The following is a 15406-nucleotide window of genomic DNA, read 5'->3' on the forward strand; positions in this document are numbered from 1 at the left end:
AGATTAATAGGGGAACTTATAATGTATATATCCATAGGCCATGGACACATAGTGTGGTGAAGGCCAGGGAGGGGCAGGTGTGGGGTGGAGGGGGTGATAAAAGGGGGAGACATCTGTAATATTCTCAACAATAAACTAAAAAACAAACAACAAAAAAACATCTTAGGCTTTAGAACATAGGAAAAGTCTTATTCTAAGCAGTTTCCGTGAAGAGAACCAAGACCAAATGATGGATGTTTCAAGCAAAAAAAATAAATAGATAAAAATTAGGCTTCACTGAAAGAGACCTTAAGGTCAATTAGTAATATTCAATAACAAAAGGAATAAGTCCTAAGGAAACCTATAATATTATAGACACATGCTCCAGTGGAAATACATAGGTCCAGGCCCAGGGCAGAGAGACACACGCTCTTCCAGTCCTCAATTTCGGTGGCAAAGAGGACATTACAACCTCACCGGGGGTCCATGTCCCCGTCTGAACAGTGAGGGGACGGGACCTGCGGGAGGGTCGGGTCCCTTCCAGCGCTAAGGTTCTGGCTCGGGAAGAGTAAGACAAACGGTGGTGCCAGCCCCAAGGGCTCATTTGCAGTCCCTCCCCACCTGTCCTGTCGCCTGCTCTCTGTGCCTCCGATGGCTTCTCCATGTTTTCTCCCTGCGCTAGGCAGCTTTCTGGGTGCTCCCTAAAGACCCTTCGGCGGGGGAGTGGGGGGGGGACACTGGCGCCGAGGAGCGGACTCGGGGTCCCCCAGACTGCAACCCTCCAAGGAAATCTGGACAGTTAATTGTCCAGAAAGGCTCTTCCCGCCGACGGAAAGGTGTTCCAGCGACGCCGGGGACTGGGCACAGCAGCCAGCCGGGGTGTCCGCGGGGCCAGGCCCGCCGTCTCACCTCGGGCGTCCTGCCGCTGGTGGGCTCCGCACGGGGCGCAGGAGAGCGCGGAGATGTCGAAGTACTGGCCGCGGCCGCAGGTCTCCGGCTGCCGGAAAGGGAAGGAGAACGTCTGGGCCTGTGAGACGCCAGGGAGGACCCACTGGAGGAACACGGTCACGGCCGCGGCCGCCCAGCTGGACCGGAGAGCCATCGCCACCCCAGCCCGCTGCTGGCCCGTCACCATGGAGCCGACGCCGCCCCGTCAGCCTTTGCGGCGACTCTGCAGAGCCGATTGGACAACTCCCGCCTGAGGTTCCGGAAGCGTCTGCAAATGCTGCGTGGTTGCTAGGTTACCAAAGCGGCGCGCGGGTAGCTGGCTGTTTCTAAAAATGGATGGGTTGGTGCACTGTGCGCTAACCCTGAAGCCCGGCAGGGAGACACTCTAACAGGTTTGTTTCAAACTCTGGGGCGCGACCCATAGGCGGGATGTGAAGTCAATGTGGAGGTCGGGAAATAAAATACCACCGGAAAGAAAACAGCAGATTGCATCGCACAAATTACAAGTATTGTTTCAGCCCTAGCCGGTTTGGCTCAGTGGATAGAGCACTGGCCTTCGGACTGAAGGGTCCTTGTACGATTCTGGTCAAGGGCACATGCCCAGGTTGCGGGTTTGATCCCTAATAAGGGGCATGCAGGAGGCAGCCAATCAATGATTCTCTCTCATCATTGATGTTTCTATCTCTCTCTCCCTCTCCCTTCCTCTCTGAAATTATATATATATGTTTAAAAGTATTGTTTCACTAAATTGTTATATGATATTTACATCAGAATTTATCCAGACTAGGTCATTTCGTGTTAAAGGAGACAGTCCAAAAAAGTATTTGGCAAAATACATTTGTCAGAAAAGTGGGCACAATACTGATATGCAATGCTGGAAGACTGGACCAAAGAAAGATATTTGCTGCCAGACCTTTGTTTGCGTTTCTACTTTCCTTGTTTTGAGCATAGGAAATCATGTATGTAAAATGCAATCATATGTATCCAACCTGTGAATAAAGAAGGAAACTCGTATTTTAAAATCAAATTTATATGTACATGAATGTTGTCTTTCAAAGTAGACACCCTTTAAAAAAAACTTTTAAAAAGTTGTTTTTTAAGGCAAAGTAGACACCCTCAGAGGCTATTAGCCCCAAGCAATTCAAAATGACCTTCAGAGCCCGTTTATAGGTCATCAAAGAACATTTTATTCCTTAATATTTAAATCTCACTTGTTGTTATTGTATTTTGTATTTTTGTCCCCCACCCCCAATGGTCTGGCATTATTTTAAACCACCTTATTCAGCAGCAACAACATAAAACGACTTTTGGCTTTCTCAAAAACAAACAAAAAACCCACTCATTTTGTAATAAAAATGATTACTTGTCACTCATAAGGAAAATAACACATAATATTTTCAATGCCCATGAAAAAATGCATCTAAGGATGTTAGATAACTTTATTGGCACAGTTAGGCCTAGTAATTCGCACGTGATCATCCCCAAAAGATCAGCATTCGCTCAGTCACTAATGTCTATGACACAGGAGGTGTATGTTCTGAAAACCCTTCCTTAAAGAGGAATTCTAAAAAATGTTTGAATAATTACTGTGTTGGTAAAGTGTCTAATCTGAAGTAGAAATCACTTACTGAATACAGTTTGGTAAAACCATATGACTGTATAAATGTTAATGGGGACTCAGAAAGGGTCTGGTGAGAATAGTTGAGATTTATATGTAGAAGCTTCCTATGGGTGAATAACTTTAGTCTTCCTTAATGAAATGCATACTATTGTTATATGCTTTATAAAAAAGAGCAGGATAATAAAATGTATGCATTGCCTACTATATAATTAAAGCACTGAAAGATCTCCCACTCATGATGGTCTTCTTTCTGTCCCACACAGTGCACTGTGCTAGGCACTTGAGAGCATGAACCTTAACTCTTCATAATAACTCTTTGAGGCAATCTATTTCTTTGAATTCTTTTACAAAAAAGGAAGCTGAGGATCAAAAAAAGTTACATTAGCCTGGCTGGTGTGGCTCAGTGGTTGAATATCGATCCATGGACCAGGAGGTTATGGTTTGATTTCCCATCAAGCATGTGCCTGCGTTGCTGGCTAGATCCCCAGTAGAGGGCGTGAGAGAGCAGCCCATGTACTAGTATGAGTCCCATCATTGTTTCTATCTCTCTCTCCCTCCCTCTCTCTGAAATCAACAAATACATATATATTTTTTAAAGTTTATCACCCTGGCAATTGTTGCTCAATGGTTAGAGCACCAGCTTGCACACTGACGGGTCGAGGGTTCAGTTCTCAGTCAAAGGCATGTACCTGGGCTGCAGCTTCTATCCCGATCCCCACCCACATGGATCTTTCTCTCTCTTTTTCTCCTCTCTCTCCCTCTCCCTTCCTCCTTCCCACCCTTCCACTATATCTAAAAGTAATAGAAGAGTATCCTTGAGGATTAACCAAAAAGAAAAAAAAGTTACATTATTTAAGAAGTGGTGAAACTCAAATTTACCTCCATTTGTTACCTCTGAAACCTGTTATCTTTTCAATCTATTAAGCATTTTTGTGGAATGTTTTGGCATAGTCTACAATAGTACAAACCTGTTGTTGTTACTTAACAGTGGAACTATGATTGTGTAAGACCTTTGGACACTGCACCTAGCAAAACTGCTCCCAAAGAGCTAGAGAGCTTATTTGTAGGAGAAGGATTAAAAATAGATACAGTTAGTTTCCCTCGTAGGTGATGTCAATCATGTCCAGGACTTCAATGACCACGTGTTGCAGATGACTCACGTAATTACATATCTCTAGGTCAAGTATCTCTTCTGAGCCCTGAACCAGTATTTCCACTGCTTGCTTTAAAACTCCAATTGGGTGGGATGAAGTGTTTATATTTTATTTTACTTTATATTTTTTAATATATTTTTACTGATTTCAGAGAGGAAGGGAGAGGGAGAGAGAGGGAGGTAGAAACATCAATGATGAAAGAGATTCATTGATCGGCTGCCCACTGGGAACTGAGCCTGCAACCTCGGCATTTGCCCTTGACCAGAATCGAACCCGGGACCTTTTAGTCTGCAGGCCCACACTCTATCCACTGAGCCAAAACAGCTAGGGCATGAAGGGTTTTTAATTCAAGGTGTCCGAAACAACTCATGATCTCCATCCTTTATCCAACCCCCAATTTTGTCTTTTTCCCATGTCATATCTGGGGGAATGGTAACATTGTGCAATCAACACTAATAAAAGAGAAAAATGGTAATTGGAGTACGACGATACCCTTTTCATTGGCTAATCAGGGCTATATGCAAATTAACTGCCAACTAAGATTGGCAGTTAACTGCCAACAAGATGGCGGTTAATTTGCATATGTAGGCACAATGCAGGGAGGCGAAAGGGAAAGCAGGAAGAAGCCCCCTGCCACTGACAGTGATCGGAAACCCAGGGCCGCCTTTGCCCTGCCCCCCAGCCATGATCGGAGAATCAGGCGCCTTTGCCGCCCTGGCCAGTGATAGCAGGAAGTAGGGGTGGAGCCAGCAATGGGAGCTGGGCTCGGTCAAAGCTGGCAGTCCCAGGAGTTAGGGGCCCCTTGCCTGGGCCTAAAGCGGAGCCCACGATCGCGGGGCTGCTGCAGCTGTGGGTCCCCGCTGCCCGGGCCGAACGCCTAGGCCAGAGGCATCAGGCCTGGGCTGGGGGCAGAGCCAGTGATGGGGGGAAATGAGGGTCCCCTGCCTAGGCCTGACGCCTCTGTCAGTGGCGTCAGGCCTGGGCAAGGGGCCGATCCTGCGATTGGAGAATGATGGGGGTCAATGCCTGAGGGTTCCCAGTATGTGAGAGGGGGCAGGCTGGGCTGAGGGACACTCCTCCCCCCACACACACACCCAGTGCACGAATTTCGTGCACCGGGCCCCTAGTCTATAATATAGGCCAAAAATCTAGAAGTCACTTTTGACGCTTTCCTTCCCTTCATCTACTCATTTCAGTCCATTAGCAAGACCTCTTGACTTTTATCTTCTAAATATCTCTTGCATTTACTGCACAAAATCCCTTAAATTCTTTTAACCTCTACCATCACTACCACCCTAAAAATGCTATCTTCTCCCATATTCATTACTGCAATGACCTATTTTAAAACTTAGTTTTTTAGTTTTCGGCACTAACAACGGACTGCCCACTATGAAAGATGAAGATTTGCTTTCTACCACATTTTCTGAATCCCTTCATATTTCTAATATATTTATTTTAATATTTAGAGATTGAGTAGTAAGTCCTTTTCCATTATTGTGACTACTTAAGTGCTATTTACAATTGAGTCATGTACCATGCCACACTTTTTATCTTTTTCTAATGTAGGTATCTTTGCTTCTTTACTTATCATGTGCTATCATTAATTCCTAATTTTTCCTCAGAACGATTACTCTTCTTTCAATGTATTTAACACATTTAGTATATGCCAGGTTCTCCTCTAAGTACCTGTAGTCCTCATCATAGCCCTTTAAAGTAGATACTATTATCCCGAATTTATAAATGAGGAATTTAGACACAAAGAAAATCAATAAAAACTTGTATTAGGATCCAAGAATCTATATATTTTTTTTAGGAAAATACTTTATTTAATTACTTTTATTGAGTTACAATTGACATAACATTATATTAATTTCAAGTATACAATATAATGAATTGATATTTATATATACTATGAAATTATCATAATAAGTTTAATATCCATCACCATACAACCATACATAATTACAAAATTTCTTTTTCTTGTGTGGATGGGGGGGAGGGGGGGGCGGAGAAAGGCCACATGATAACCTGACTAGTTCAGGGAAGCCTGCATGGCTGTTTTGCAATCTCAAAGACCTAAAGTAAACACAAACAATCGTCTGAAATTAAAACTTTAACTAAAAGCAGTTTACAGTGGATAGTCATGTCCTAGACCAGTATCTTCCCTGATAAAGGTCAATCTTTACCTTAATTGAGCCTATTGTCGCGCCACCAGGACAGAGACCATAAATTCCTTCATTGTTATTGTTATCATGTTAATTGTTGACTGTTTACTATCCTGCACCCACCTTAGTAAAAGATGTTAGAAAAATAGAAGTATGTGTCCATCATTTTACTTTTTATCCAATCCCAGAGGTTATCCCCCGCCCCTTTTCTTTCTCCACCTCCCTAATCTATCACCAATCTCCTCCTTAGATTGTAATGTATAAAACAAGATAAAAAACTGCCATTCTCCAGAGCATTATCCCAATCCGTTGGGATTCTGCTTCCTGGCAATTGTCAACAGTTTGGCTCAAATAAACTCATAAAATATTTCTTTACAGATTTGAATGTTTTTACATTAATACTTGTGAAGAGCACTTTTAAGATCTATTGTCTTAGCAACCTTCAAATATTCAGGACAGTGTTATTAACTGCTAGAGGCCCAGTGCACTCGGGGGAGGGGAGAGTCCCTCAGCCCAGCCTGCGCCCTCTCACAGTCCAGGAGCCCTTAGGGGAGCCCTCGGGGGAGCGGGCCTAAGTCCTCAGTCGGACATCCTTAGTGCTGCCACAGAGGTGGGAGAGGCTCCCACCACCGCTGCTGTGCTCGCCAGCTGTGAGCCCAGCTTCTGCCTGTGAGAGCGCACTGACCACCAGGGGGCAGCTCCTGCGTTCAGAATCTTCCCCCAGGTGGTCAGTGCATGTCATAGCAACCGATTGTTCCACTGTTTGGTCAATTGGCATATTAGCCTTTTATTATATAGGATAGTCACTATGCTATACATTACATCCCCATGACTTATTTATTTTATGATTGGAAGTTTGTACCTTTTGACACCCTTCACCCATTTTGCCTACCTTCACCCCCTGTCTTTTGCAACCACTAATCTGTTTTATCAATGAGCTTGGGTTTTTTGTTTGGTTGGTTGATTTCTTTTTTTCTTTTTTAAGATTCTACATATAAGTGAGATTGTATGGTATTGGTGTTTCTCTGGCTGACTTATTTCACTTAGTTTATGCCCTCAAGGTCCATCCAGGTTGTTGCAAACGGCAAGATTTCATTTTTTTAATGGCTAAATTATATATATATATATCTCACATCTTTGTCCATTATTCATTGATGGACACTTAAGTTGTTTCCATATCTTGTCTATTGTAAATAATGCTACAAAAAACATGGGAGTGCATAATTCTTTTTAAGTTAGTGTTTCATTTTCTTTGATAAATACTCAGAACTGGAATTGCTGGACCATGTGGTAGTTATGTTATTGGAGAAAAGCGTGGGTGGTCTTTCTCCATTGCTAGTGGGAGTGGGATTCTTTTTTTTTTTTTTAATTAAATCTTTATTGTTCAGATCATTACATTTGTTCCTCTTTTTTTTCCCCCCCATAACTCCCCTCCTCCCAGTTCCCGCCCCACCCTCCGCCCTCACTCCCCACCCACTGTCCTCATCCATAGGTGCACGATTTTTGTCCAGTCTCTTCCCACATCTCCCACACCCCTTTCCCCCCCAAGAATAGTCAGTCCATTCCCTTTCTATGTCCCTGATTCTATTATAATCAACAGTTCATTCTGTTCATCAGATTATTTATTCACTTGATTCTTAGATTCACTTGTTGATAGATGCATATTTGTTGTTCATAATGTGTATCTTTACCCTTTTCTTCCTCTTCCTCTTCTCAAAGGACACCTTTCAGCATTTCATATAATCCTGGTTTGGTGGTGATGAACTCCTTTAGCTTTTCCTTATCTGTGAAGCTCTTTATCTGACCTTCAATTCTGAATGATAGCTTTGCTGGATAAAGTAATCTTGGTTGTAGGTTCTTGGTATTCATCACTTTGAATATTTCTTGCCACTCCCTTCTGGCCTGCAAAGTTTCTGTTGAGAAATCAGCTGACAGTCGTATGGGTATTCCCTTGTAGGTAACTGAGTTTCTTTCTCTTGCTGTTTTTAAGATTCTCTCTTTATCTTTTGCTCTTGGCATTTTAATGATGATGTGTCTTGGTGTGGTCCTCTTTGGATTCCTTTTGTTTGGGGTTCTCCGCGCTTCTTGGACCTGTAAGTCCATTTCTTTCACCAGGTGGGGGAAGTTTTCTGTCATTATTTCTTCAAATAGGTTTTCAATATCTTGCTCTCTCTCATCTTCTGGCACCCCTATAATTCGGATGTTGGTACGCTTGAAGCTGTCCCAGAGGCTCCTTACACTATCCTCGCATTTTTGGATTCTTTTTTCATTTTGCTTTTCCGGTTGGATGTTTTTTGCTTCCTCGCATTTCAAATCATTGACTTGATTCTTGCGCTCCTCTGGTCTGCTGTCGGGCGTCTGTATAATATTCGTTATTTCAGTCCGTGTGCGCTTAATTTCTCGTTGGTTCCCCAATATAAGATCGAGGGTCTTATTAGTTTTCGTGTAGATCTCATTAAGTTTATCGACAGCTTCTAAACAGTTCTTGAGAGACCTTAAAAGTGTGGTTCTGAACTCTATATCTTCCATTGACAATTTTGTCCTGTTTCTTTGTCTCCGCATTTTGTTATGCTTCCTTGGTGTACCCCCTAGTGGTCTTTGTTCAAAGTCTTATAGTTAAATCTTGACTGTTGTAGCTAATTCCAGGGAGGGTTTGACCTCCAGGCCAAGTGGCTATGAGAATCAGCTGTGTCAGCAGTGAGAGAACTTCTGTCCTCTAGGGAGGTGCTAATCTAGCCTTTGCCTGAGGCTATCTGGCAAATGCCTCTGTGCAGGGCTTGGGTAGGGCGGGTCGCACAGGATCAACAGGGTGGGCCGGAGAGAGCAGTTATGGCGGCTCTCAGTCCTGTCCCCAGGGGCTCTGCCTCTCTGAGTCCCAGCACCCGCTGCAAAGCTCAGAGAGAAAGCTGCACTCGCTCTGACCGAAGCCAGACAGTCCCGCTTCTCCCGTTTGAGTCTGGGTCCCTAAAGACTCGCCCGGATCTGGTGCTCAGAGTCTGCGACTCCCTCCCGATTGAAAACAACAACCGCGCCCTCCGCCGCCAGCCCGCTCCGCGCACTCCGCACCTCAGAATTTGACTTCACCACTGCGCCTCCTCTGAGTGTCCGTGTGCGTTTCTCTTTCCTCCTAGTTGTAGGACTTCCACTCAGCCAGCGTTCCTGTGGTTCTGGGTGATGTCCGTTCCGTGTTTTAGTTTCACTTTTGAAGTAGTTGTTCAAAGCAGCAAACTCCGGCGTTAACCTATGCCGCCATCTTGGTTCTCTTGTCGGGAGTGGGATTCTTGGAGTACTGCTGGAATAAGCATTTCTGGAGGCCTCCATGGGAAGATATGATATGGTAGAAAGCATTATTTCCATGGAATTACATCTCTTCAATAAGGCTAGAAACATAGAGTCCAGAGTTTCTGTTCCATGTTGAAGTTGGGTCTGATATACCATCAGGCTACTTGCAGTCCATTAGTCCATTGAGAAATCTCTGTAATATATTCCATAGTAGCTGCACCAATTTACATTGCCACCAACAGTGCACAAAGATTCCCTTTTCTTTACATCTTCTCTAACACTTGTCATTTCTCATCTTTTCTATAATAACCATTCTATCGGGTGTGACATAATATCTCACTCTGGTTTTGATTTGCATTTCCCTGATGATTAGTGATATCGAGCACCTTTTCAGGTACCTGTTGGCCATGTGTATGTTTTTGTTCTTGAGAAATGACTATTTACATCATCTGCCCATTTTTTAATCAGATTGTTTGTGTTTTTGCTATTCATTTGTCTGGGTTGTGTATATATTTTGGATATTAACCCCTGATCAGATACATGATTTGAAAAGATTTTTCTCCCATTCCATAGGTTGCCTTTTTATTTTTGTTAATGGTTTTCTTTGCTGTGCAGCTTTTTAGTTGGATTTAGTCTCACTTGTTTATTTTTGCTTCTGTTGCCTCAGGCATTTATGTTCTTAACCACTATGTTGGTCTCTATAAGAATAGTTGGGATTTCTTGACTGGACTACAATGTGTGCTGTGATTTGCCTGGGCTGGTCATAGGGCATTTCCCATGTATTTTTTTCCTCCTCCTCACCCCACTGTTGTGCTCATCAAATTCCCCAGAAAGAATCCTCTCCCTGGAGGATTTAAGCCTGGCTGCTGCCAGGTTTAGTGGGAAAATAGGGTGTGAGTTTCATCATTCAGTTTCATCATTCACATAATGTCCTTCTTTTATATATAGACCCACTGATCTCATCTGAATCAGTTGTCCCCTAGTCATACTTCCTCTGGAGAATAAGCTTTCAATTGTCTACTCTAGCTGGTTTCCTGGTGGGAAGGAAGTCTTAAATGCATGTCTTTAGTGCTTTATAAATTGATGTTCAATGAACTCTGTTTTCATCTCTTTCCCCAGGAGAAGCTATTGAGGACTCCCACATCTTTAACAACTTATTTGTGCATATCAAGTTGCCTTTTAGCTTCCCCACTGTCAATTTAGGATTCAACCTTTTGGGATTCATGAAAGAAATGATCACCTTCTCATCTGCCTCCTGCTTGCAAAGTTTTTTTTGCTATTCCCTCCCACCCTATTAGCTTCATTCTTATCAAACACTTACTTCCATTGTATTTTGGTATCAGAATTGCCAAATAGTCTATCTATACTAATAAAGGGTAATATGCAAATTGGTCACGACCAGATACGCTAATTAGTCACGACCAGTATGCAAATTGACTGTCGCTCCAACACACAAGATGGCTGCCCCCCATGTGGCCACAAGATGGCCTGCGGGGGAGGGCAGTTGTGGGCAATCAGGCCAGCAGGGGAGGGCAGTTAGAGGCGACTGGGCCAGCAGAGGAGGGCAGTTAGGGGCAACCGGGCCAGCAGGAGAGGGCACTTGGGGGCGATCGGGCCAGCAGGGGAACAGTTAGGCATTGATCAGGCTGGCAGGGGAGTGGTTAGGAGGTGATCAGGATGGCCGGCAGAAGCGGTTAGGGGTAATCAGGCAGGCAGTAAGCAGTTGGGAGCCAGCAGTCCTGGATTGTGAGAGGGATGTCCGACTGCCTGTTTAGGCCCGATCCCACAGGGATTGGGCATGGGATTGGGCCTAAACAGGCAGTCAGACATTCCTCAAGGGGTCCCAGATTGGAGGCGGTGCAGGCTGGGCTGAGTGACACCCCCCCCCCCCCCCCAGTGCACAACCCAATCAGGGCCCCTCCGGCTGGGGGGGGGGGGGGGGTGCCTTTTATGCCCTTTCTTTTCTTGTTAATCCTCACCCGAGGGTATTTTTCCATTCATTTTAGAAAGAGTGGGAGAGGGAAAGACAGAGAGAAATATCAATGTGAGAGGAAACATTGATAGGCTGTCTCCTGCACGCCCCCCATTGGTGGAAATCGAGCCTGACACCTGAGCATGGGCCCTGACTGGGAATGGAACCGGCAACCTTTCTGTGCACAGGATGATGCCAACCAACTGAGCCACACCCACCAGGGTTCGAATGACAAACTTCTTAATGACCTCGTCCCTGGGCGCAGCTGGTGCAGTGAATAAGCTGCACATGGCCACCGCCTTTTTTGGCACAACCATTGTTCCTTCTTTTGTTGGTTATCTTAGAAGTGAGGACCCAGGAGAGCTCCTTTGTATACTTTTTAAAGGGAGTGGGCCTCAGAGGACAGAATCCCCTCCCTTTGTAACAGAGGACAGGCATACCTCATTTTATTGCACTTTGCTTTTTGTGCTTAGCAGGTATTATTTATTTAAGAAATACATTTTGCAAGGCTATATATAGCTGCCATAGGTAGTGATTCCTCTAATGGATCCGGGCAAAGTAAATTGAAAACCTTCTGGAAAGGATTCACCATTCTAGATGCTATTAAGAACATTTATGATTCATGGGAAGAGGTCAAAATATCAACATTATAAGAAGTTTGGGAGAGATTGATTCCAACCCTCATGGATGACTTTGAGGGGTTCAAGAGTTTAGTGGAGGAAGTACCTGCAGATGTGATGGAAACAGGAAGAAAACTAGAATTAGAAGTGGAGCCTGAAGGTGTGACTGAATTGCTGCATCTCATGATAAAACTTTAATGCATAAGGAGATGCTGCTTATGGATGAGCAAAGAAGGGGTTTCCTGTGATGGAATCTACTCCTGGTGAAGATGCTGCGAAGATTGTTGAAATGACAACAAAGGATTTAGAATATGACATACGCTTATTTCATAAAGCAGCAGCCAGGTTTGAGAGGACTGACTCCAATTTGGAAAGAGGGTGCGTAAAATGTTATAAAACAGCATCCCATGCTACAGACAAATCACACATGAAAGGAGGAGTCAATAGATGTGGCCAACTTCATTGTTGTTTTAAGAAATTGCCACCGACACCCCAACCTTCAGCAACCACCACCCTGATCCGCCAGCAGCTATCAACATAGAGGCAAGACCTTTGTTAACATAAAACAAACAAACAAAAAAACCCACATTCACCCTATTGGCTCAGTGAATAGAGCATCAGCCTGAGGATTGAAAGGTCCTGAGTTCCAACAGGGGGATGGGAGCATGAGTGTGCGGGGTGGCGGGGTGGGGGGAGGTTGGGGGTTAATGGGGGAGATGAGGACACATTTGTAATACCTTAACTAATAAAAAAAAAAAAGAAAAAAAAAAGAAAGGTCCTGAGTTCGAATTTGGTCGGGGGCACATGCCAGGGTGCGGGCTCAGTCCCCAGTGGGGGGCGTGCAGGAGGAGGTGGTTCTTTCTCATCATTGATGTTTCTGTCTCTCTCTCCCTCTCCCTTCCTCTCTGAAATCAATAAAAATATATTTAAACAAACAAAAAAACCACATTCAAACCTGTAAAGAATTTTTGTGAGTTTATTTGAGCCAAACTGTCAACAATTGCTGGGAAGCAAAATCTCAACGTATTGGTAGCAGTGGTCAGCAAACTGTGGCTCGGCAAACCGTGGCTCTCGAGCCACATGTGGCTCTTTGGCCCCTTGAGTGTGGCTCTTCCACAAAATACCAACTTCTGTGCATGGGCCACGAAGTTTCAATCGCACTGTATGTGCGTGCCCGCATGTGGTATTTTGTGGAAGAGCCACATGCAAGGGATCAAAGAGCCCCATGTGGCTCTGGAGCCGCAGTTTGCCGACCACAGATAGTGCTCTGGAGAATGGCGGGTTTTTACCTTGTTTTTATAAATTACCATCAAAGGAGGGGCCGTAAATGGGTTACATGAAATCCATTGGTGATAGATTAGGGCAGTGGTTCTCAACCTGTGGGTCGCAACCCCTTTGGCGGTTGGACCCTTTCACAGGGATCGCCTAAGACCATCCTGCATATCAGATATTTACATGACGATTCATAACAGTAGCAACATTACAGTTATGAAGTAGCAACAAAAATAATTTCATGGTTGGGTCACAACATGAAGAACTGTATTTAAAGGGCCAGAAGGCTGAGAACCACTGGATTAGGGAATGGGAGAAGCAAAGTGGGGAAACCTCTGGGATTGGATAAGAAGTGCGATGATGGACACTTGTTTCTTTTACATAGATGGATACAGGAGAGTTAACTGTCAACGATTAACATGATAACAATAACAATGAGGGAATTTGTGGTCTCTGCCCTGGTGCCACTTGTTGTGTCCTGAAAAAGGAAAGTTATAAGTTACCCTGACATTTCACAGGTATGTTATCTTAGATGCAGAAAGACAATAGGCTCAGTAAAGATGGAAGCTGATCTTTGTCCGGGAAAATACTGGCCTAGGAAATGACTACCTACTATAAACCGCTTTTAGTTAAATTTTAAATTTCAGACCATCCTTTGTGGTTACTTTAGGTCTTTGAGTTTGCAAAACTGCCATGCAGGCCTTCCCTGAGCTAGTCAGGTTAGCAGGTGGCCTTTTTTAAAATTCATCCATACCTTCCACTAGCAAAAAAATTATGAGTCCCTGAAGGCTCAGATAATGGTTAGTATTTTTAGCAATACAATATTTTAAATAAAGGTGTGTACTGTTTCTTAAACATAATCCTATTGCACACCTAATAGATGATAGTATCAACTATATATAACTTTTGTATACATTGGGAAACCAAAAGATTCATGGGAATATTTCATTGAGGTGTTACCTTTATTGCAGGAGTCTGGAACAGAACCCACAGTATTTCCGAGGCGTGAGTGGAGTGCCCTCTGAAAGCAAATCACCAGGATTCATTTCTGGGCCGGTGCTATTTACGTAACCTCGGGCAAGCTATGCACGCCTTTCTGCCTCAGTTTCCCTCATTTGTAAAATAGAAAATCTATCCCCACAAGCAGTTGTAAGAATGAAGAGAGAATGGGACATCCGACTCGCGAGCAGGAACTGTATTTCAAGATGGAAGTGTGATTTAAAAAAAGGGTGATGTTGAGAAGGGCCAGAAGATTTTTGTTCAGCAGTGTGCCCAGTGCCATGCTGTGGAAAGAGGGAGGCAAGCACAAGACGGGGCCAAAGCTCCAAAGTCTGTTTGAGTGAAAGACAGGTCAGGCTCCTGGATTTTCTTACATGGATGTCAACAAGAGCAAAGGCATCACCTGGGGAGGGGATACACTGATGGAGTATTTGGAGAATTCCAAGACTTGCATCCCTGGAATAAAAATGATCTTTGCTGGCATCAGGAATAGTGCAGAAAGGGCAGACTTGCTAGCTTACCTCAAAAAAAAAGTTACCAGTGAGTAATAGTTGGCCTCTGCCTTATTTATTACAAAACAGAAATGTCTCATGACTTCTTCTTTGTGTACAAATTTAAATTGACCTCATGCACCAGGATTTAGACCACGAATAGCTGATAGGACATTTCTTTTGGGCAGTCCTGATTTAAGTAAGATTAGTTTTGGGGTTAAATGAATATGATCAGCTTTTTGAACTCTGATGGTAATTTTGGTTCAACAAGTGCTATCATTGTTTACCCCTTCTAAAAATGATTGGACTTGGTTAGTAAAGTTCAACTTTTCACAGAGACAGTATGTCATCTCAAAACCTGTAGGAGATTTGCTAGAGGCTAAAGCAAATAGCAGTTAGCATATTAATGCAAAAAGATTGGAAGACCAATGGACTTTGATATTCAGCAGGGCTGAAAATCAGCAAAATACTGCCCTGCTGTGGGTTCAATGGCTCAAGGCAATTTCCTAACCTGATAATCCTTTTACTGTTTACCAAACTTTACCTTTGATCTGTCTGTATGCATTGCTGAAGGGCAAATGTGTATTCAAGTAAATAAAAAGTGGACCAGGAGAGAAGTTGGTGTATCTCTTCAAGAAAGAGGCTCCACCTGGTCCCCAATGCCTTCTAAATTCATATTTCTTGAAAAGCATTTTAATTTGTGCATCGGCCCCTCATTCAGATCCTGAACCCCGCCGTGAAGGTCGCGGCAGAGATTGGTTTCATATTTAGCTTTATATAACTGGTTATATTAATATGTTTAAATAATGAGGAAATCCCTTTTACTGTCTCTTAGAACAGCAAGACTTGCTTGTGTTTCACATGTGTTCATTAGCCTCTTTAAAGGCAAGGGCTGAAGATAAG

The 15406-nt window shown here is 43.7% G+C and overlaps 1 protein-coding gene and 1 pseudogene across 3 annotated transcripts in view; one reads left to right on the forward strand and one right to left on the reverse strand.

Annotated features, from left to right (window-relative positions):
* TMEM67 (transmembrane protein 67) overlaps nt 1-1151 on the reverse strand; it is a 38921-nt gene extending 37770 nt beyond the window's left edge. For 2 of the 3 annotated variants that reach the window (XM_059672238.1, XM_059672237.1), the window contains exon 1: nt 889-1141. In XM_059672238.1, coding sequence (XP_059528221.1) covers nt 889-1114 — 226 coding nt within the window. In that variant the 5' untranslated portion in view covers nt 1115-1141. Of the gene's footprint in view, nt 1-888 lie in introns of all 3 variants that reach the window. The other variant, XM_059672236.1, reaches the window with a different exon arrangement.
* Nucleotides 1152-11804: 10653 nt separating this feature from the next.
* LOC132220138 (cytochrome c-like) lies at nt 11805-14560 on the forward strand (annotated as a pseudogene).
* The last annotated feature ends 846 nt before the right edge of the window (nt 14561-15406 follow it).

Source organism: Myotis daubentonii, chromosome 17 (assembly GCF_963259705.1).
Source record: "Myotis daubentonii chromosome 17, mMyoDau2.1, whole genome shotgun sequence".
NCBI classification, from domain to species: domain Eukaryota; kingdom Metazoa; phylum Chordata; class Mammalia; order Chiroptera; family Vespertilionidae; genus Myotis; species Myotis daubentonii.